General features: G+C 39.2%; 1 protein-coding gene across 1 annotated transcript in view; it reads right to left on the reverse strand.

Moving 5' to 3' along the window:
• Positions 1 to 1,464: 1,464 nt before the first annotated feature.
• Positions 1,465 to 24,408, reverse strand: part of asz1 (ankyrin repeat, SAM and basic leucine zipper domain containing 1) — a 34,165-nt gene continuing 11,221 nt past the window's right edge. The window contains exons 5-13 of the mRNA XM_026174720.1: positions 15,936 to 16,047; positions 15,633 to 15,767; positions 15,266 to 15,384; positions 11,559 to 11,631; positions 10,971 to 11,027; positions 9,199 to 9,311; positions 4,804 to 4,909; positions 4,433 to 4,546; positions 1,465 to 2,109 (exon numbers count right to left, since the gene is read on the reverse strand). Coding sequence (XP_026030505.1) covers positions 1,936 to 2,109; positions 4,433 to 4,546; positions 4,804 to 4,909; positions 9,199 to 9,311; positions 10,971 to 11,027; positions 11,559 to 11,631; positions 15,266 to 15,384; positions 15,633 to 15,767; positions 15,936 to 16,047 — 1,003 coding nt within the window. The 3' untranslated portion in view covers positions 1,465 to 1,935. The remainder of the gene's footprint in view (positions 2,110 to 4,432; positions 4,547 to 4,803; positions 4,910 to 9,198; positions 9,312 to 10,970; positions 11,028 to 11,558; positions 11,632 to 15,265; positions 15,385 to 15,632; positions 15,768 to 15,935; positions 16,048 to 24,408) is intronic.

A 24,408-nucleotide genomic window follows, 5' to 3' on the forward strand; every position in this document is an offset into this window, starting at 1 on the left:
AAAATCGGGGGACAGGATGATGAATGGAGTTGATGTGCCAGTCCAAAAAAAACAGGCTACAAAAAAACCCAAAAAAACCTTTTACGCACAAAAGATAAACATTATGATTTTTAAATGTTTTTCTCACAGGACTCCGTAGAGCTCAACAGAGAAAAACTCTGGCATATGGTGTAGCGGTGTAATTGATAAGCATAAAGACCCTTTAAGAAAATAAATCAAACTAGTGTTTTGTTTATGTTGAGCGCCCATTGCCATAGCCATATCCCACACAGGTGAATAATATCTCAGATTCCTCACGCATGACGCACTGCTATTTTTACAGCCTCATACAAACTATCACTCTAATAACTCAGGAATGATGGCTTAAAAAAGGAGGAAAAAACTGGGCACCGATTCTCCCAGAGCAGCACCTAAAGGTGATGTGTCCATTTCAATTGGATTATCCATGTCAGTCTTTTTGATGTGTCCCGGTGAAGTCTGTACCACTGTCACACAGCGTTTCCTCCATCTTTGATCTAGCCCGGGGTGTATCTGGAGGTCTGGAGACTTTGACCAGATGAGATTAATGGGCAAATTGGATTGTTCCCATGATCCCCGTGGAAGAAACCCATAAAACAACAAGAAGATTTAGAGCGTTCTCACTGCTCTCATCAGGACTTTGAACACAACTTTATTTTTGCAGCAGCGGTAGTTGTAATAAGCCTGTGATATAAATCCAATTTTATGGGAGTAATTTGTTCACTTCCTTACCAAATCGCATTAAGGTCACAGTTTCATTGCATGTTTTACGGACAGAAAGGTATTTTTGATAATACTTGCGCACAATAAAGTTTGTGAACACTGAAAAGGAAATGGCACAAAATCAGACAATAAGGACTTTGAAGAGTTTGTGATTTTTAAACGTATCAGCTGGACATTTGAAAATATTCAACCAGCAAAAGCTAAATCTGGTCATTAACATCACAGGAATCCACTTGAATCATTTTTGAAATACAGATTGGATTTCTTTCTGCGATTTAGGGAGAAAACTGATATCACTTTCACACCTATGGTTTGTTTGCCAGACTCAGTTTAGCTACCAGCAAGAAGAAAAAGCACTCTGCCCCCTTCTATTGTTAGAAAATTCACCTATGGCTCCTATAAATGTGATGATTTCCTCTTACAAAATAACCTAGTGCAACAAAAAAAAAAACCTCTGATAAACTACTCGGAGAAACTTGGCATTGCATCCTTCTGTATATTTGGGAGAGCAGGCTTCACATTTCCACATGCCTCTAGGTTTTCTTATAGACTGTATATTACAAAGGATCAAGCAGTCGGTCTAAGGACAGCGACTTTGCAAAGCCTTACACCTGTAGTCTTTAAGATGATCAGCAGGGTGCAAAAAGAAGCCCTGTGAAAAAAATGAGCCCACTACCCCAAAAACTTGTAACTTCAACAAACACTTTCCTGATGAATTTATGGTCTCAGTCTGTCACTTTAAGTTTATTGTCACTTTTAGTTGAAAATGGAAAACAAATAGACATGCATGTCACCACAAGTTGAAAGTGCAGTGTCCTTGGTTTCCCAATCAGATACACCACTTGCTTGTCTTTAGTTTCAAAACACTGATGGTGATGGCCAAGACTCTATACTCAACATCTGGCAGGCACCAATATAGAAAGCATCCCGATTTCAACCTTAAATCGAGCAAACAAGAAACGTACTCTCAAAAGAAAAACTTTAATTGTTCAAACCATTAAAATATAAAATAACTTAAAAAGAATAAGAATTAAACTCAGTGACAAGTCAAAACAAACTGGGGAAAAAAACCCACTGTAGCAAAATTAAAACTGAATGCCTGTCAAACACCCGTAACACATATAAACACAATACTTATCCAACTTTTTAGCTACAGTCAACAAACACAAAAGACCTCACAAATCTGTGAGGCGATCAAAAAGTATCCCTGCACTGTAGGGAAACCTTGCCACTGGAAGCTTTGTAGAGCAGTACGAGGAAGGTGACTCCGAGAGTGCTCAGAGCAAATCTGGTGGTCAGAGACCACATCCTCCTGTTGTTATGGAAACCAGGCTGAGGAGGCTGACAGGAATCTTTGAATTCTTCCATCTAAAGAGAGGACAACAAAGTCAGATTAACATGGGACACACACACAAATACGAATGTAAACATAAAAACACACATCAGACCCTGAGGTAAGGCCAATCTGAACTAATGCAGGAAGTACAAGGGTCACAGGTCAGTTTAATCTAATCCAGTCCGGATTATAGCAGTTGCACTAGTCAGACCAGTGGAAGGCTTGAATGGGTGGGAAACAGCTGCTCAGTCACTGTTGGGTGGGAATCAAATTGAGACCAGCTCGATGTGTGAGTGAGAGCATGTCTGGTCCCATCTCACCACCACAGCATGACTCAGACCTGAGTCACCAAAACTTCCTGTGCCAAATCCTCAGGGATTCATCAGTTAAAGTCAAGTCACAGAGGAATTATGCTGCCTCTGATTTTTCAAGCTACAGGGTGACACTGTCACACTAAATCCCAGTCATGTGAGAAGGTTGGAGGATACAAAGGGCTTAAATTCTGTTTAATACCAGAAATTATGACTTAGGAACCTGTGGTTTGACCAAGAAGGAAGTGCTTCTGGTAAGTGACGGAGGATGGTATTCTAACAGGAGGTATATGCCGTTTTTTCCACTCATTTACATCATAATTACTTTTCTTTAAACAGAGGAGCACAGTCTGTTTGTGGTAATGTTACAACACTAAAGTTTATGTTATGGTAATTTTAATTTTTGTACTTTTTAAAAAATACAGTTTGATAAATGATTTTAAACTATCACGATTAACACGATTTTCAGAAAAAATGACCTCTGAATGCAGGTTCAGGGTGAGTGGCCCAAGGAATCTTATGCAGTGTCTTTGTGATCATGTATTTTACATGTGGCATAAAGTCTAGTGTAGTATGTTCTGGTGTAACATTTGATACATATAAAAACAAACAAACAAAAAACAAATTTCAAATTACTTTTGTTGTATTTCAAAAAGCCCAACTCATCAGTTTCTCTGCTATGATCAAACTTTCCATCACTATGAGATTTGGCACACAGAAATATTTTTTTTAAATGTAGCTTCATACCTCTTTTCAGTTCAGTAGTTTCCTAAAGGTTCCACGCACATGTTTCCATATCTCTGTTGCTATGTGTTTTAAACAGCAAGATACACAGGCCTCTCTTTTCTCACCATAAAAGCATACACCTCCCTCCACCTTCAGCATCAACGTTATATTTCTGCTACCAAATACAGTGTAGCTGTGCCTGTCTAGTTTAGCATGTACACTGAATCATGTCGCCCTGAAGATCACAACTAAATTACAGGGTCCCAAATATAATAAGACTCTAAACTGATATGCAGGCAATGTGCAAATGGCTGGAGTTTGACATGAGTGTACTTAACTTCACAGGCCTCAAGGTCTGAATTGCAACACAATGCTTCTAGGTGAAAAATAAATTGTCGAGAAATGAAGCCTTCCTCCTGCCACTGTAAAACTTGCTAAAGCTTTTAAGTGGGGTATACTGGCACCTTTTAGTAAGCCAGTTCTGCACCTACTACTATCCCACCTCCTTTTCTTACAACATGCCCACACCTCTACAGTGTGCTCTTTTCTCCCTTTTTAAACTCCCTCACCCCGCCAACCCGAATCCTTTCCTTGCTTCCCTCTGCCCCCACCCTTGCCTTCCCTCCACCTCATCGTCTGCATGCTGACAGGTCGATGTCACAGCAGCTCTGACTTATGGGCTGTGAGGATTCTGCTCTGTCAGGAACAACTCTCTCCTCTTGGAATACAAATGCAAACACGCACACACATGCACATAGAGTCAGGTGCACATATGTAAACACTCCTGCACATACCTGTTCGAGCTCGCCAGAATACATATAACACAACATGTAACTATGGCTTTTCCAAACTGCTTTTAATCCTCAGTAGTGCAAAGAGTAACAGTGAGCACTGTATGAAAGCAATTTAAATTGACTTGGATGTGCTTTCAATTTAATCACATATATATCAGTATTAGTGTCAGGTCTGACAGATTTTACTCTTATTCATACTTTTATCTTGTTACCAGTGCATTGACACATTTTGTATTTACTGTTACAATCAACAACAAATGTCATTTTATTGTACTTACATAGCACCAAACCACAACAACAGCCACTTTGTATTGTAATATATTGTAGTACTCCACAATAATACAACCATATAATACAACAATTTATTTCTCCAATGTTGTTATAGCTGTGTGGAGGCCAAAATTACCACTGCCTCAAAAACAAATATACTGTGTATAGATTTTTTAATTTTTATCATTTCAGTGATTTATAAGATAAATAATGTCAAAATGTACATGCATGTGTGTGCGTGTGTGTGCGTCAACCTGGCAAAGCAGATTGCGGAGGCAGGTGACTTCCTTTTGGAGATCTTTTGTCTGGACCACTAGCTGGTTGCAGATGGTCTGAGCCTCCTTCTTTGGGTCCAGGGAGAAAACCAACTTCTCAGAGGCAGAGAGAGATGGTGATGATTTTTATGTCACAAATGTAGTGGGATGAAAGACGAGATAAAAGGAAGTCATGTGCAAAAAATAGTGAATTGAAAACTTTTAGCTGGCAAACACATTTTCCATTAGATCTGTTATACATTTTATTTATGACATTTTTAATAGACACAGAATTTGGCCAGTCATAGTTGTTTATCTCGTGGTTGGTAAAATCCTAATAACTGGACAGGTAAAGAGGGTATGAGCTGCACCTGAGCGGGTTGGCGAGGGAATCGATTTAAGACGTCTTGAATGGTCTCTGTCAGGTAGCAGCACTGCTGACTGATACTTATGAGGAAGTTTTGCAGCTCCTCACTCCTGCAAACATGTGGAACTTATGAGAAAGGCCTGATAAAATGATCACAAAATTTTTAATTAAAAAAAAACAATCTTTTCATACATAGGGTACATATCTTTCATGTTATTCTGTTTAACCACCTAAGACCCAAACTCTTTCATGGCATGCATTTTTAATTTCTCTTTGCTATTTGGGCTGATCCCCACTTGTGGGTATAGGTTAATTAGATAATCCAAATTGCCACTAGGTGTGAATGTGCGAGTGAATGTGAGTGTGAATGGTTGTCTGTCCCTGTGTGATGGCCCTGCGACAGACTGGCGACCTGTCCAGGGTGTACCCCGCCTTTCGCCCTATGACAGCTGGGATAGGCTCCAGCGCCCCCCGCGACCCTGAAAAGGATAAGCGGAAGCGAATGGATGGATGGATATTTGGGCCGATTGGGACCTGATGAACGTAAAGCCAAAGAATTACCTAATTTTTTTTAACCTGATTTTTGTTTCTGAGATTAATTATCTGTTTACCATCATTTTAAAAGTCAATTCTTTATATCATCAAAGTCAATTATTTTTAAGGTTATATTAAGATGCTAACGAATGAATAATAAATTCACATATGAGGACATTTGTTTTAAATTTCGACAGAACAGTGGCAGTATAATGTCCTCATAAGTGGATATCAGGCCTTGAGAGAAAAATTTTGTATTTTGGTCTAGACAACCCAAAATGTCCATCTATGTGGACACCATGTCCTAGGAGGTTAATGCATTTGAAGTGTATGGCAAATATTATTAGTCATAAAATATTATACCACTTATCAAGACATTTATCAAAAAAGTTGCTCTTAGATTTGACTGTAAACAAACCTTCCTTTAAAAAAACAAAACAAACAAACAACAACAAAAAAAACAAGGTCCTATACAAACCAGCTGGTTGGTTAATAACCTGAAAACCAATCCTACTTAATCTTTAGATAGATGAATAACTCTCTCTGACATTTAAAAATAAGGTCAAGTGGTTTACTTGTCTAAAAACTAAAGCTGAAAGGAAGGTCCACATGAAAAAAGCAAGGCAGAATTAGCTGAAGATGCTCAGCTATGATAGTGCAGACTAATGGGTAGTTTGGATGAAGCTTTGCATTAACGAGCTCCAGGCATTTTCTTGGCGATAACCTTAACATGCTACAGCAAACCGAGCAGGTGGCCAAGCCTTGTTCGCACCTCCTCCTCGCACTAACCCAATGCTGTCATCCCTCTCTGAAAACATGCACCTTAAATGACTAGTTATTTAGATTAATCAAACGCCGTCCCTCTCTATTCCCATCCTCTGGACCTGTGGAATATTGATAGCTCTTATCTTAATGGTACATTTCCCTCGTTGAGGGGACTGGGCAGCCAGCCACTCCGGCCCTCCTCACACTCTGTCACAGGGGCGAGTAAACACTGTCAGTCAGCCTGTGCTGCACCCTCTCCTCCCTTCTTCCTCCTGTTAGTTTATCTAGGGGGAAGAGAGTGATGATGGGCCTGGGTGGGCAGGTCGTTGAAGGCATAACAGACATTATGTTTGAGTGCTGACAGAGGATGCATGAGAGCCACTGAAAATTATTTATCTGGGGATTTTTGGGAGGGCTGAGAAACCATTAAGCTTCCCTGTCTTTTTCAAACCAAACCCAGCAAATGCCTTGCTCAGTGGTAGCTGCTGGGAGTGGAGTGATATGTTGTTTGGCCAGTGAAACCATTTTTAGAATTTCATACACCACTACAATATCATAACCAAAGCGCAGACTCAGCTTTGATTCAAGCAGTTGAACAAAAACACAGCCTTACCACTGAGACATGGACCAAATTGCTTTCTCTCACACTAAAAACATATTCAGACACATTTAGACCTGCAATTATTATTTTTATATAGTTTTATGTTTATTGTTTAACTTCCAGTAGAACAGCAATGCAATCCTTCCTTACAAGGCTTTTACTTTGCCATAGGTAATGTTTACCATCATTTTAAAAGTCAATTCTTATATATCATCAAAGTCAATTATTTTTAAAGTTATATTAAGATGAATAATGAAACATAAGCTAGGTTTACAACTTCCGGACAGTACAATAATCCTGAAAAACACATCTGGTGCTTTACTTTACTTGCTTACATTTGAACAGTCTGGGTTTTACAATGTTTTGTTTGGAGGTGGAGGTGGCTTATGTAGTGCAAGCCACCTGGCCCAGCAGGTCTTCAATCACCCATTGTCATGCCAAAACATTGGGGTACTTTTAAATATATTTGTCTCCAAAATAAACTACAACCCATAAAACATATTATTAAACTTTTCAAGGATTATGATTTGATTTTTGGAACTGAAACATGTCCCCACAGGTCAATAAATAATGAAAGAAAATGTTAATCATAGTTGAGCATTATTAAGCAAAGGACACCAATCTGTGACAAATTCAAAAACTGCAAACGAAAACGATTGTATGACTGAGCTTCTTATCCCTTGACTTGCAAACAAAACCCAAAGATACTTTAAGTCTACCACTTGGAGTAGCAACTCCTTCCAAACCTTTTGTAGGCACTCAACCCTTTTATGGCTTAACAGCTACACCACATATTCAGGATAAAAGACATAAAGACCTCTTTCCCCCCATTTCAGACTTGTTACAACTACTTAGCTAGATTCTGCTAAAAACAGAATCTGTACATGTGAACAAAAACTCTCGAGACCCACAAATGTGATAAATGCATCCACTTGGCAATAAAACATCTGTAAGATTGTAACCTATGGTGTATAGGAACAAATACTGACGTAAACTAATAGTCCTTTCCAAGCATTTTACCACTGCTGCCAACTATGTATCCAACTTTTTTTCAGTGTTTAGATCCTGAAGGAGCTTTTACAGAGTTCTAGCCCTGATAAAGATTTTCATCCCAGTTATTAACCGACTGCCTGGGGTGTCTCTCATCCTGCAGGTGAGAAAGGCAAAGAAAACGAGTCCTGTTCAGCAGAGGATTCATTAAGTGATGGGGTGCGGTTTGATGACTGTCTGGCCTCTGACGCTCTGTTCATTGCAACCACCCATCACCTTCACCTTACAAATCATTACAGCTCCGCTTAAACCATTAAGTCCCAGCTTGGGCACGGCTATGGAGATAAGGGGGAGGGAGATAGAGCCAGGACAGTGAGATGCTTATAGGGTTGATGGACGACTTCCAGTGGAGGACGACAAATGGAGCATCACAAAAAGATGGAAGTGGGCTGAATGTGGGGGAGGGTTTAAGGTGTGGGGCTGACAAGTGTTTAAAATTTTGCTACTACTGTCAACTTTGTTTCTGTCTTCATGCAGAGTGTTTGTGAATGTTTTTTTTACTTGCTCCTCATCAAATATTCTTGGCAGACTGAGGTTTTCAAATTCTTTCAGGATTGACAAGTTTTCTGACACCAAATTCTACAATGATTTTTATGCACTGAAGAAAGCCCTGATTCTATTAATTTTCATTCTAATTTGAAGACCTCCTTCCTGAAAAATATTCACAAGAAAACCTCTAACAAATTGAGTTCAGTTCCATTTAAATCAATTTCATTTATATAGTATCTATTCCCAGCACCAGTCACATAAAGATACTTTTATTTAATGTAAACACCTTAAAATATTTGAAACAAAACTCTGTGAGCAAGCACTTGATGACAGTGGGAAGGAAAAACTCCCTTTTAACAGGAACCTTGGACAGAACCTGGTTCAACGAGGGGCAGCAACTGCAACTGGTTGTGGGGGGAGGGGAGAACAAAGAGAGACAGGACAAAAGGTCTCTCTTTGCCATAAAAGGAGGCAAAAACAGAGGAGTGATGTATAAACACACAGAAAATAGTGAAGAAGTGAAAAAGAAAAGCTCAATGCATCACAGAATAAAACCGCCGGCACCGTCAGCCTACTGCATTGTAGCTAAGGAATGGTTCAGGGTCACCAGATCAAGCCCTAACTACAAGCTTTGAGAAATAGAAAACTATTAGGCATCATTTTAAAAGTACAGAGTGTGTCTGTCTCTCAAATCCAAACTGGAAGCTGGTTCCACAGGGGCCAGAAAACTGAAGGCTCTCATTTTTAGTTCACACTTTGACGACTCAGTCAAAACATTTGCTGGTTCTGGTGTTAAATACACTGTTGAGAACAATACAGTAATAAAATACTAACTATTTTTGTTTTTAAAGAGCAAAAAGTAAATAAATTTATAAATAAAATAAAAAACAAAAAACAACATGTTGGCACCAAGGAAGGCTTCAGGGTAAACTTAACATATGTTAAGATCTGTAACCTTACCCACTGTCTGCAGGTCCCAGTTGCCTGATTGTTTCCAGGTCCACTTTGTCCAGGTGCATCTGTTGCACAGCAGTCAGCACCTTCTTCAGGTCCTCTGGGTCTGTGACACCAATCTGGAAAACAGACTGACAGTCTGACTGACAGTGATTACACTGGTTTTGTCTTAGCGCAGCATTTGATGTTGTAGATCGGGGTGGGGAGCTCCAGACCTCAATGGCCAGTGTCCTGCAGGTTTTAGATGTGTCCTTGATCCAACGCAGCTGATTCAAATGGCTAAATTACCTCCTCAACATGTCCTGAAGTTGTCCAGAGGCTCGGTAACGAACTAATCATGTGATTCAGGTGTATAACCCGCAGGACACCGGCCCTTGAGACCTGGAGTTCCCCACCCCTGCTGTAGATCATAATACACTAGTAAATACACAGGAAATCTGATGAGTCACAGGAACAATTCTTACACCCTCACTACATACAACCTCAAAACCTCAAAAGAAGAATGCAACATATCACACATGCTTGACTTCCTTGTATAACATACAAATGCACATCATGAAGCAGACCACATACAAACTGAAGAGGAAATGGCATTCCACTCATTTAGAAGATCTTCATATAGTCTGAAAAAATAGGTTGTTACTCTATTACAAAAAATGCCATCTGTAAAGCTAGGAGACCTTACTATTTATCACTGATTAAATAAAACAGGAACAACCCCAGGTTTCATTTCCACATTGAAGCCAGGCTGACAGAGAGCCTGACCTCTGTTAAACCAAGTATTCACTTAATTAGCAATGACTTTATGAATTTCTTCACCAAAAATGTAATGCAAATGCAGTTTCTTCCTCTAAATCATCAATGTGCCTTATAGACCCCATTCATACAATATAGTATAGTATACCATATTTTCCGCACTATTAGGCGCACTTAAAATCCTTAAATTTTTCTCAAAAATCGACAGTGCGCTGTATTGTCCGAAAAATACGGTAATTATACAGTATGAAGAACCTTGGACCCCTGTAGCTCAGGGGGTAGAACAGGTCTACTAATTAGAAATCTGGTGGATTGATCCCTTGCTGCCCCAGTCTGCATGCCAAATATCCCTGGGCAAGATATCAACCCCAAGTTGCTCTCCATATGTGTGTGAATGTTAGAAACCACTTGTATAGAAAAAGCAAAGAAAGTGCTTGTGTGAACGGGGCGAGTAGTTGTATAAAGCACTTTGAGTGTTCAGGTAAAGTAGAAAAGCTCTATATAAGAACCGTTCCATTTATACCACTAAAGTGAGATCTTCTCCAACCGAAGCTATTGTTTAAAAAGAAGTTTCAAAACGGTATTACTCAGAACTGCTTTTAAATAATGTAGCTACACCATAGAATTAATATTATATTTTCTATCTTTTTCCCGTATTCTCTCTTTTAGTTTTATTTATTTATTTTTCTTTGTGACGTACTTTGAACACCCGGTGCTTGAGCGATGCTATATAAAGTAAACTTTTCTGAAGTTTAATCATGCTTCCATATAATTTGATCAGTTGATTGCCTCTAATTTACTGTGAATTATATACAGTGTATGCAAACATTTTGCATACATTCACCTTTTACACATTTTTGATTTCTCTCCCATACTGCAGAAGTAAGTGTAATACGTATCCGTTTAATCTCTTCTTAAAGGGTGACATCAGCAGCTACTCCTCTCTCTTTCTCGGTCATCATCAAATCTGGCAGCCAGAAAAGAGAGCTGACAGACACACAGATGTTACAGACATCCTCTACCTTCTTAAGGTCGTCCTCCTCCATGGTCAGCAGGTAACTCCAGGTGATATCATTTTCCTGTGCATGTGTGTATGTGGAAAGCCAAAAACAGAAAAGATCACTCAACATTTACCAAATCAAAACTTCACAACCTGAAGCAGATGTACCTGCATAACACTTTTCCATACAGTAACAGAAAGCCACCTGCAGCTGTCAACGCTGGTCCACATAAATCAGATAGGGCCTAAAAACAAAGCTCACCCCGAGTTTAATTCAGGCCAAGCTAATCCAGCACATTACATCTATTATTTAGTACCAAGTAAAATATGTAAACTACAAGACACATTCCTACAAGACACAAGCCTAGACGTATCTGTGTCAATAAGGCAGCTGTGCTCATTTCACTGTAGCTCACCTATTACATCAATAATATATCACACTGTGTCCAATAACACACCATATCTGCTCAATATCCTACAATTTTTGAGATAAGAGAAATCTTTCATATTTAAAAAAAAGTACTATGCATTCAAAATATACATTTTTGATCAGAGAAAAACACACCAACATAGAGACATATCCTATTGCTGGGTGCACTAGAGTACTTACAGTCATAATGTCAGTGAGGTAGCCCAGGTTAAGGCCATGCAGGAGGAGCTCCAGGTCATCAAGCTTGCTTACACTGAACAGGGCAGAAATTCCACTGTGACTTACAGCTAACTGAGTTATTACACAATATTAACCCATGTGGCAAAGGGTGTGGACAACTAGTCAACTAAACACTTCTGCACCGTCCAGTTTACAACAAAAACAACTTTCTCAACCAAATATTCATAGCTTTTAATAGATTTTTAATAAACTTCACACTTTACTGTTGAATCTAAGATGCCATCCTCAATCTAATACCATAGAAAAAAAATGTCCTTAAACATATAAACTTCTTTATTAAAAACTAATTTTAAATCGCTGGCATAATGTTAGCAGACAGTTTTTTTTTAATGTTAACATTGTACTCTGTTGACCGGACACAATGAAATGTCAAGATGGTGCCCAAGTTACCAGATATATTGTAAAGCTTATGTATAACGTTAGCTACTGCAAATATTTAGTCTATGAGAAAGAACTGATTTCACAACAGCAATGACCAGTTAGCTTAGTGAGGGACACTTTTTAATTACAAAAATAAAACACACTATATCTTTGGTATCAGATTTTTATAAAAGAATATTTTTTAGGTTGTATGTGGTATCACTGTGATTCTGGTGAATTTGCACTATATTTTGTGCTGTGTCTAAGTTTTCCTGTGCTTATAAGTGTACTTGTTTTTCTATAGCATTTATGCTGAAGTTCCAGAAGAACTCCCTGTCTACATGAGGGCTGCAACGACTCGATGGCATAAGATTATAAAAATTCATCGACGCTGTATTTTATTGTCAACGTGTCATATACTAAAACTACTTAAATGTGTTTTTGTAATTGCAATACACCACAGGAAGCTATCGGGGCAGTGTCACCTACACTGTCGAGACAGCACCCCTCAACCTCCCAGACTGGGGCATGAAGGATAAACTGCCCACAAGGGAATTTTTCTTTCTTTTTTTTTTTTTTTAAGTCAGTTAAAACAGATTAATTGGCATTGACCATCTGAGAAACAATAATAAATATACTGCCTGACCAAAAAAACCCAAAGGTCACATACTCTAATATTTCATTGGACCACCTTTAGCTTTGATTACGGCAAGCATTCTCTGTGGCATTGTTTCAATAAGCTTCTACAATGTCACAAGATTTATTTTCACCCAGTGTTGCATTAATTTGTCAACAAGATCTTGCATTGATGCTGCGCAAAGCTTCCTCCAGCGCATCCCAAAGATTCTCAATGGGGTTAAGGTCTGGACTCAGTGGTGGCCAATCCATGTGTGAAAATGATGTCTCATGCTCCCAGAACCACTCTTTCACAATTTGAGCCCAATGAATCCTGGCATTGTCATCTTGGAATATGCCTGTGCCATCAGGGAAGAAAAAACCCATTGGTGAAATAACCTGATTATTCAGTATAGTCAGGTTTCTGAACTGTTGCTGAACCTAGACCTGACCAACTCCAGCAACCCCAGATCATAGTACTGCCCCCACAGGCTTGTACACTAGGCACTCGGCATTATGGGTACATCACTTCATCTGCCTCTTTTCTTACCCTGATGCGCCCATCACTCTGGAACAGGGTAAATCTGGACCACATGACCACCTCCCATTGCTCCATAGCAAATTGAAGCCTTTTTTCCCAGTTTGCCTCACTGATTACTGGTTTCTACACAGCTGTTCAGTCCCAATCACTAGAGTTCCCTTCGCATTGTGTGTGTGGAAATGCTTTTACTTGCACTAGTAAACATAGCCCTGAATTCTACTGTTGTTTTTCTTCGATTTGACTTCATCACCGATCACAATCATTCAGGATTTTGTTCCGGCCACATTTCTTCCTTGAAGACGATGGGTCCCCACTATCCTTTCACTTTTTAATAATGCGCTGGACAGTTCTCTACCCAATTTTAGTAGTTTCTGCAATCTCCTTAAATGTTTTCTCTGCTTGAAGCATACCAATGATTCGACCCCTCTCAAACACACTAACATCTCTTCCACGACCACGAGATGTGTCTTTCGACATGGTTGTTTATGAAATGAGAAGAAACTCATTGCACCACTCGGGGATAAATAACTTGTTGCCAGCTGAAAGATAATCGCCCATGCAGTAATTGTCCAATAGGAGGCTTGTACCTATTTGCTTAGTTAAATCCAGGTGGTGACTTTTTTTTTGGCCAGGCAGTCAAAATATGTATCTAAACAAACTTTTAATTAGTAGCAGTCTTTTCTATTTCTGTTTTGTCCTGCATTAAACAAAGGTGTATAGATGAGTCTGTCCTGAAAAGAGGCTTATGCACCTCTCAAATTGCTGAAGTCATGGAAGAGAGCATCTTCACCATGGTTATCAGCAGCTGAGAACATCATTTCAAAGATAAGAGCAAGCCTCACTCCAGAGCACATCCACTGCAGTCGTGAATCCATGAACGATCATCTGTAAACTTTGGAAACGCGTTATTTTGGACTGGAAAAAAAGCTTTTTGATTTAATTTCTAGCTTTACTCAAACTTATGGAACTATCTGAACTATTTGCACATTTTTTTGTTTAAATACTACTAGCACTTTAAGTGGTGATTCATTTTCAGAAGGTTTTTGAAAGGTAGTGAAATTTTTTAGATTTTTTGCTCCCATTTAACAGCATAAAAAAATTCATTACCAGAGAATCCCTACCAAGTACGGTACTTGTTGGGACAGGATGGGAGTCAAAACGTATTTGATTTTCTGACTACTCTACTGTTGATTAAAAGAAGAAGAAGAAAACAACAATGCTAAAAAGCTGAAACTCCTGAAGTGCTTTTGAGGATCGATCTGCATTTTTTACATTTTCATTCTTTCTAAATCAGCATTTGACGTGGAGGTCAAAGGGGTAAAGACATAATTTTCTACTCTCAGGATCAAAAGAGAGCAACAAGGAGTACGCACACATTAGAGTAACCACAGAGTACTCGCAGTTCCAGTCTGACCGCTGGCATGACGCGCTTCAGAAATTAGCTTCTCTTCTCATGATGTTCATAACATGTTTAATGTGTAACATGGGTTTTAACGTCTTTGTAGCCGACAAGAGAGAAAGGCAGCTAAAATGTTTACAGCCTCTAATTCACAGTGCCAGACGTGGTCTAAAATTACGTTTCTGGCTGATGATAATTGCCCAGCAGTGCCTGAATGGACTAAACATTCATGCAGAAGGTTTATTATTGTTTATGTCTGGTTCGACAATGGTTCAACAACACCTGCCACACAGACACTGGTTCACTAAGAATCCAACAGGGGCCATTAAGCTACAGTGACGACTGGAATAGAGTTTTGTAATGACAAGAGATAATTGGTGTAAAGAGGAGTTGTATGAACAGAGTCCATCGTCACTCAAGCACTGACAATCAAGTCTGAACACATATTGTTTTTACCTGTTGTAAACTCACAGCCCTGTACAACCACAAGTTTTCACGGACAGGAATTAAACAACAACAAAAAAAAAGGAGACAAACAAGTTAAAATAATACTACCATATTGATAAAACACTTTAGAAATCTGAAGCTTCTGTGATGATGGGTTCAGAATCGAGAAACCTTTTAAGAATGTCACCTATTGCTGCATAAAAAACAACAACCAACCAACCAAACAAACAAACAAAAGCCCTAAATGCATGCAAGTTTAGTTTAGGGCTTTCAGAGTTATCTTACCTCTCCTTGGGAGTTGGAAATTCAGAGTTAGTCTTGAAGAATTTAGATAGCGTGTCCTCCATGGATCCAAAGGCCTGGACATTAGAGATGTTTGAGGAAGAGGCCAAGATCCTCGAAATCTGTGAACAAACGCATATTCATGAACTCTGTAAGATTAAGCAGCTGATGGTAGAAAATGTTTTTGACAAGTGCATCACTGTAACTTTAAAATAACTCAAAAGTTGCATAAGCCCATCCAATGAGTCAAACTAGACCCTTTAGTGGGTAGATTCATGCCCCCAAACCAATTCAATTAATGCTTATAAGCATTTCTGACATGCTAAAAGCATATAGGTGGCATGTAAAAGCATCTAAGTACTTTAGGTACCTGTCTGTGTTTGAAGCTCTCAGCCAGATCAGCAGGGCTTTTGCCAGTCTTTGTCCTGATGGTTTTGTTTGCTCCCAGCTGGAGGAGTTTCAGCACTGCCTCCTCTCTTCCATACTGCACTGCCATAGTCAAAGCCTAACAAAAAAAATACATTAGTTACATACATAAGGTCAAAGTACAAATGTTATCATGATAAAAATTATGCATTATATATTACACTGTGCCCTCTGTTACAGGGTCTGCTACAGTTAAACTGAAGGCCCCCACATAAGAACTTTGACTTGACAAACATAAGTAACACACTGTGTATCCACTGCGTTCCTGGATGTTGATTTCAGCCCCATGGGACACCAGGAGGTTGATGACTTTACTGTAGTTGTCCCTGGCTGCCAGCATGAGGCAGGTCATTTGGGACCTGAGAGGAGTAGCAGGCAAGAAAACAGAGAGAAGATAAGGACAAAGGAAAAGGACAATTTTAAGAAAATAATTTAGATGGAGCAGTAACCATTCTGGGGGTGGAGAGAATACATGGAAGCAGCAGAGAATGTGAAATGGACATTAGTCTGTTGAACGAGGACACAGCAAGTACAGTGACCAATGAAAATGGGTACACATATTAATAGTATATGGAAAAACCACCAGGGTGCAGTAGATACCATGTTATAGATAGTCCTTCAGGTTGGAGCCACAGTGACTGAGCAGCCACATTCCCCATTTCAACAAGTGTTTGATGAAGATTGGTGATTTTCTACTTTGATCTTTCTTATGTCTTTGTTAATAGACACATTTATATAGCATTTGTCTGTTTTTACTGAACACTTCTAGGCTTTCTACACTACAAGCCACATTCTCACACAGACACACACACCTACCAATAAAGTGATTTATTCTATACCTTTTATTCTCTACAACATGCCTACGTATGCATTCCTTATCTTCCCAAGAGATTGAGACCCAGAGATTGGACCTGCTGTTGATTAAGGTGACCTGCTCAAGCTCCTGAGTCACAGCTGATGACCCATAAGAAACAAGACGTTTTGGTACCATAATTCAGACAAGATAAGCAGTTCTATGGCATCATAGAACTGGGGAATTGTTAAAGGTATGCTACCTACACTGAGTATTTTTGATTGATAGTACAGTGGGAACAGGTAGAGATTCCAGAGTCACAGCCCAAACATCTTCAAAACGTCTGCAGGTACTTGTACTGCCACTTTTTCAGCCTTATAGCTTAACAAAATACATTTGATATACCACTATCACTGAATTATAAAAGTAATGAATTCAGTGATAATTGAAAAGTTGCAATAATACTGAAATATTGAGACCACAACTACAGTCTGGATCCTTGCACTCTGCACTAAAACAGCACCCTGCTGAATCAGCCTCTGGACAACGGCCACTGTTTTAGTGCTTGCAGTATAGCCAGTGGACTTACTGTTCTGTCTGTTGGACAACATTTATGAATGCAGATAAAGTTTTAAAAGATAATAAAAAGTTAAAGAGTCATCTGATGACATGCAGGCTAAAAGAGCCATCAGTCTTGAGTGCTACCTACCGAGTCACAATCACTACACAGTTTTCAGAATTTCAGAACCCTATAGCTTATCAACCAGCTGACTAACCATCCGTTTCAAAGCTACAAAGCTCGAGAAAGAAAAAAAAAAATAGCAGTATAATCAACCAAAGTCCTTCTAGAAGCAAGTCTCGTCTCTCATCAGCCATCCTGAAATGCATGAAGGCAAATATTTTTAAGTATTATTTAACCTCCTAGGACCTGGCGTCCACATATGTGGACATCACATTTTGGGTTATTTAGACCAAAATACTAAATTTTGCTCTACATGGGCCTGATATCCTCTTACAAGGACATTATATTGCTACTGTTCTATCAAAATGTGGCTCTGATTTTTCATAAAAACAAAAATAAGGTTTAAAAAAAATCTGGTAATTCTTTGTTTTTACATTCATTGGGCCCCAATATGCCCAAATATCAAAGAGAAATTAAAAATGCATGCCGTGGAAGAGTTCGGGTCTTAGGAGGTTAAGTTAAAAAAATTGTAGTGGGCAAAGAAATTGAAAATTATATGCTCAGATTTGCATACAAATTTGATATAATGTGCTTGAAAAGCTTTCGGGCTTGTTCCAAAGAAAGGTGTTAAATTTTCTACCATCATTGTTCGTTCACCCTTAGATTTCAGTTTGAGATTCTTTGAATCCCATGTCTCTCATTCATCAGCTTCATGAATGAAGATAGATTTGAAAAATGATAATTAAAATAGATATATAATCATATGGCAGCTGACATTTCATTTCAGCAAATGCAAATCAGCAAATTCCTCTTCTCCATTTGGTCCATGTACCTTCAAATCCTGCTCAAACTTGACTGATAAATAAAACTCACACTAAAAACGGCCAGGAAAAGGGAAAACACTACAGTGATAAGTGAAGATCACTTATAAACATGTCTATCAAATTCCAGGGAGTCTTAAAACAATGCCCTGGTTTTAACAACTTTAACCTTTCTTGTTTATTATTAGTAGTTATAGTTAGTTATTAGTCTATTGCCTCCATGTGTTTGCTTCCACTTAAACACGGCCTTATATCAAATAACTTCTGCTACAGTAAAGTACGTCCTCTGTCTTATCACCTGTGACTCAAACATAACAGGCAAGAGAAATACATCAATCTGTCACGATCTGCAGACAGGCCGTGCGGTGGTGTGTGTGATGGACCCAGGTGCATGCACAAGTGAGTAGACGGGAGTGGACTTAACAGAAAGCGAGCCTTTATTATGGCTGAAGACAAAGTGCACAAACAAAGCAGGGATGGCGTGACTAGACTATAACTAAACTGGGAAAACCAATACTGCGACAAACTAAGAAAACTCAGACTATGATGATCACTGCAAGGACTGACCGGGAAAACATGGAGGTGAGAACACAGACGACGCGACACAGACTGTACGAAACACAGAGACTAAATACACATGAGGGAAGATCAGGGGAAGTGGATGCACACGGGGAACACAGGTGACACTGATAATCATAACAAGACACGGCAGGAGTGGACGTAACACTGATGGGAGATGGGCAAAGTAAAGCAGGAAGTACACAGAGGTTCAAACAGGAGGAGAGAGAGCACGGGGAGAACGCAGACATAACGGGCTGGGGAAAACATAGAATAAAGCACAAAGAGAGACGAGGGCTCATAAATACACAGAGGGGCACACAGGGGGTAAGAGTCACGAAGGGAAAACACATAAGGAACAACGTAACAGATCAACCCAGGAAGCATGGCCTAAATAAAGAACAAAATACAAAAATACATGAAAACTAAGAATACTGGGCCCACATGGCCCAGGACCATGACACAATCCAAGGGCTGGGAAAGTTTAGGGGCCAATTCATCACTTCACTTAATTCTTTTATGAGGAACTGTGTGTTTGTCTATGTACATGTGTGCGTATGTCAAACATTTAGAAAAAAAAACATCAGGAAGTAAATAGGAGGCATTTTAAAGAATAATCCATAATTCACAATTCACATGCAATTATGCTTCAGTTGATTCACAGGTCTAAAACTTAAATAAGTAAACTTTTAGAGATTAACTAAGTTCAACACGATATGTGAGTAAGCCTAAAGGTAAAACTGTGATCGGGAAAGGTGTTTACATAACTGCCAGCAAATCATCTTGAACTTAGAAGTGCCCCTAAACAGAGGTGATGTTTGTGAAACGAGTCTAAATCTGTGCAGCACATCCGAGGTTTTTGCTGAACACCGATGATGATGAGCAGTAAACGCATCAACATCTTCATTTAACAAATTCCCAGAAATCACAAGTTAATGTTCCATGTGAACTCAAACAAATGTGGCAATGGCTATGACAACATCTTTAGTAACATGCCTCTGTGCTCACTAATCAGTGGCTAGAGTGGCAAGAAAACAAGATAGGAAGGGTCATAAAGTTTCTGCTTCCATGCCCTCTCCTATTTTATTTTCCCAAGGGTTGTTATGGTGTGAGACAGGCCTCAAGGTCACTCACAGACCACTTCTGTGTGTTCTCTGTATGTGTGTCCTTCACACTGTGAGTTCTGGACCGTTCCCAAACAGTGGGCTGATCAATATGCAGACAATTCAGTATAAAAATTGTTCCTGCTATGAGGAAGAACAATGACTTCCAGAAATATCTGACTCACTGCACCTTGGTCAGCACTCTCAAATAGATTCCACAATCTAATCTTAAGATTTTACGATGAATAAATTTACATAAGCACCTGGAAAGATATCTTCTCTTTAGTGACAAAATAACTATTGCCAAATAATGAATCTTGAGCAACACCTTTCCTCCCTATAAATGACAGTAAAGGGAAAAGTAACTCATTGCTGCTACCAACCTACGCATAGATAGTTAGTTTGGGTACCTGTGAGGACAGGCGAGCCAAAGTGCAAAACAAAAAAGTTTAAAACAAAAAAGGAATACTAAGAATTACATAAATGTAAAGAAGCAGTCATGCAAACATCTCCAATGTTATAACAAACTCAAAGCACATCACTTTTGAGTGATGCAAACCAACAGAAATTGGTGCCAGTGATGTGAACAGAAGATGAAAAAATGAATCTGATGTCCTGCTGAGAAGGCCTCTCAGCTGAGGTTCTCCCAGACTGTGGATTCTTCTACAGGTACTGAAAATCACAGAAACTCACAGATAAGCCTATTGTGGCTGTTTTGGGCAGCTGGAGAGGTATGATTCAACTTTTAAATACAGACAGGAAGAAAGAACAGAAACAATCACATTTGTAAGACTGATAAGACCTAAACAAAATAGGAGAGGTCTTCCACAAGCTGGAATTTACTCAGGGCCTTCTTGACGTGATGTTCTTCTGCTTCCCTGGGCACTGTGTCTGTGGGGATGGTTTTCGCTCTATGTTGTGGTGTCCTGATGACACCCAGTTTATGCTCCAGTTCCCCCATTGAAAACGTAACGTCCAAATGAACAGAATCAACCTTTTGGGAAATAAGTAAGAACTTCTCTTTTTTTCTATCTCAATGAAGAATCTCGATTTTGACTTTCTGTAGAAAAAAAATTGTTGAGAAGCAGAGATGGGTATAACACCATTCATAAAGCTTTCAATGTCAGCAGACATTCTGCAGCCTCCTTTCTAATTAAAATAAATACTAATACAAAGTAAATATTTTTGCTACATCACAAAGTTTGCAAACCCCTCATGTTTTCCAAACTTTTTGAATGACTGCAAGGAAAAAGCCACTAAAAATGTCTCTGAATGAGCCCTATCCGGTGTGTACATTACCTTTAATGCGTTTAGCAAAGATCAGCACAGTGAAGGTGGAAAAAAAAAAAAAAACAGGGGACACATGGAGGCAATGGACCCCACATTGTGCTCCTGCAGGACTGTGAGAGATGACAGAGAATTCTTGTTTACCCTAAAACGGAGGAACGAGCAGCTGGTGTTAATCATTGGTTTGATATTCAGACGTAAGAGACGATGAGGAGGTGGGGAAGGTTTATCCTCTGCACCCACATGAACCTCACATTCTTTTTCTTTTTTTTAATGTTGGGGGCTGTTGGCCCCTCTCCTCATCCCCTCCCTTCATCTACATCCTTCTGTGTCTTGTTACTTAACTTCAAATGTTTTGTCTGAGAAGGAACCAATCAATTTCCTAATGCTACAGCCTGTCTTTTTGTATCAACAGGGGGTTTCAGGTGGCATATGTCGTGCATGTAATGACATTCTGGCTGTGACAGTGTGGCAGAGGATTAGGGAAAGCTAAACAAGGCCACTGGGGGGCTGCACCCACACTTTGACACAGCAAAATTCCACAGATGGTAACAGTAAAAGTGGTTCAAGAATGGTCTGCCCTCATTCTTTTCCATGAGAGGACATTTTTCAAGTTCTTTTCTGAGGCAGGAAACCAGAGTTTATATCCAATCACTGCAGAGACTGATGGATACCAAACTTACCCAGCTTGGGTACGGGGCTTGTATTAATACATGCAGCCATAAATATAATTTAGAATATAAAAGTCAAATTCCCAATGTAGCTGCTTAAGTCCTTAGGGTCAATTAAGACACACCTTTTTTGAGTTTTACGTTTTTTATGCATCTATAAAATATTTGTCATCGTCGCTTTAGCTGGCATTCAACACCTCTTGAAGTTAGCCACAGATGCTTCAATTAAAGCAGTCGTCTCGTCGAGGGCCAGTGTCCTGAAACTTTTCCATGTGTCCCTGTTGCAACACACCTGAAAAAAATGAGTAGGTCATTAGCAAGACTCTATAGAACTTGACTGCATGCTGGATTGGCAACTCCTAACCCTACTCAAGTAAAGTAAATGTAAGTATTCAGAAAAATGTACTTGTAAAAATACTTTTGTTGCACCATGTTCATTTATTTATGAGCTGCTGTAACATGAATCAAATGGCTGAATTGCCACCTCAGCATGCATTCAAGTTATATAGAGTCTTGCTAATGACATACTAATTGTATTCAGGTGTGCTGCAATAGGGACACATGGAAAAGTTTCGGGACAGCGGCCCTTGAGGACTGGAGTTGGAGACCCCTGAATTAAAGTTTCACAATGTTGTTGCAACCAGTGCAATTTGGGGTAACACCTATGTCTTTAAAAGAGCTTTCATTTTTCCAAGGATTCTTGTTTATCTTGGTATGAAATCAGACAAAAACAAAATCGTGGTTTTAGGGAGACCTACAACATATCATTTTGTTTTGTTATGTGCCCAGAGGTGTTTCCATGATTATTGTACCAACATTAATTAATTTCCAGGTCTGTCTTTTGTTCTGTAGCTCTACACGCCTATATTTGTATAATTTACAATTCAAGAATCTATTTATTTCATACTACTGTGTTTTTGTCTGTGTTGACCATGTACTTGATAAAACACAATGGACCAAGCAGCTCCAACACCAGCAGATGACATGGCACCACTAATCATCAAAGAGTGCACAAACTTCACAACTCAAACATCTAGGATTCTGTGCTTCTCCACACCTCTATAATCTAGGACCTATTTTTTAAAGGAAAAGCAAAATTTGTTTTCAACTGCAATGATGACTTTGGACAGGAACAGTCCATGAATAACAATGACAAATGTCATATCTGTTGCCATCTATTGCAAATCTCTTGCTGTCTAATTGACCAAATGTATAATTCAGAAACAAAAAGACACAGCTAGTTAATGTAGGGAGTAACATACTAACAATTCAGTACAAACAGAGTTTTTGTGGCAGCCTGAAATCTGTGTGTAAAATAAAACATTATTTACTTTCAGATTTAGTGTGATGTGTGTATTATATCGCAGTAGATCTGGCAGTAGATTATGTTACACTATGTTACACTATGTGAAACTAAACCGTAATAGGCTGCTATCTCTCATCGTGCAGTTAGAAAGCCTTGGTATGAGGGCATCTCTGAAGTAATGTTAAACACACAGTTTGTTAGCTTTGCAAATGAGCTGAGTTGCTATGATGAGCCAATAGAGCAGGAGTAGGCAACTCCAGGCCTCGAGTGCCGGTGTCCTGCGGGTTTTAAATATCACCCTGGGTCAACACACCTGAATCAAATGATTAGTTCATTACCAGGCCTCTGGAGAACGTCAAGACATGTTGAAGAGGTAATTTAGCTATTTGAATCAGCTGTGTTGGATCAAGGACACATCTAAAACCTGCAGGACACTGACACTCGAGGCCTGGAGTTGCCTATCCCGATCTACAATATCAAATGCTGCGCTAAGACAAAACCAGTGTAATCACTGTCAGTCAGACTGTCAGTCTGTTTTCCAGATTGGTGTCACAGACCCAGAGGACCTGAAGAAGGTGCTGACTGCTGTGCAACAGATGCACCTGGACAAAGGAACAGCGTCAATCCTGAGTGAAATCTCAGCCCTTACCTGACCGTCATTCACTGCATCTTTCACAGTTAGAAACTTGAAGCCCAAGATGCTGCAAAACACATTACAGAACCAAATCATTTTCACAAAGTCTGCTGTTGATCTTAGTAAATGGAAGAAGATGGATCGTTCCCTTGTTCAGAGATTTACAGATGTCGCTTTAGGGAAAGGAAAAAAAAAAATAGGGTTATGCACTATTTTACAGATGTTTTTCTGCAGGAAGGCTGAAAAACATCTGTCATCAAAACAATGTTTTTTAGTAATATCCTTTAGTGAAATATTAATTCTTTCTTTAAACTCAATTTCGACATTATTTCATATTAAATATTAAAGTTAAGTGACAAAGATGGTGAAATACTGATCAGTGGACCGGGGATTTAATTCTGGCATGTTGATCCATTCATACTGTTGCATCGACTGTAAGTAACTGAAGAGGAAAGCACAAGACTGGTAACATTGTGAATATTAATTTAAATAATCCTGATTCATTATAACATTCACATATTAATGTTACACACTAAAAAGGCCCCATTAACGCCTACGCCTAATGAGGGAAGTAAAAGAAAGAAACATGACTGTTGCTCTGTGTGCGCACGCTGCTGAGAAAAGACAGGGCAAGCCGAAAACATTGAACCTGCTCTGCTCATTGTAAAAAGGAAAACAAGATGCATTTTTATTCAGTTCAGCTTCATCAAACTCCTGGTATTATTGCAGAGTTTGAATACATGGGGCTTGACACCAAAAGCTCAGAGCATCAGAACAAAGCCAGTTTTGGCACTGGCCTCACAGCTTTGAGCAATCCGGCAATGCCAATTATGCACTCTTTCTGATAACATCTCTTCCTGATTCC

The sequence above is a fragment of the Astatotilapia calliptera genome, chromosome 7 (genome assembly GCF_900246225.1).
Source record: "Astatotilapia calliptera chromosome 7, fAstCal1.2, whole genome shotgun sequence".
NCBI classification, from domain to species: domain Eukaryota; kingdom Metazoa; phylum Chordata; class Actinopteri; order Cichliformes; family Cichlidae; genus Astatotilapia; species Astatotilapia calliptera.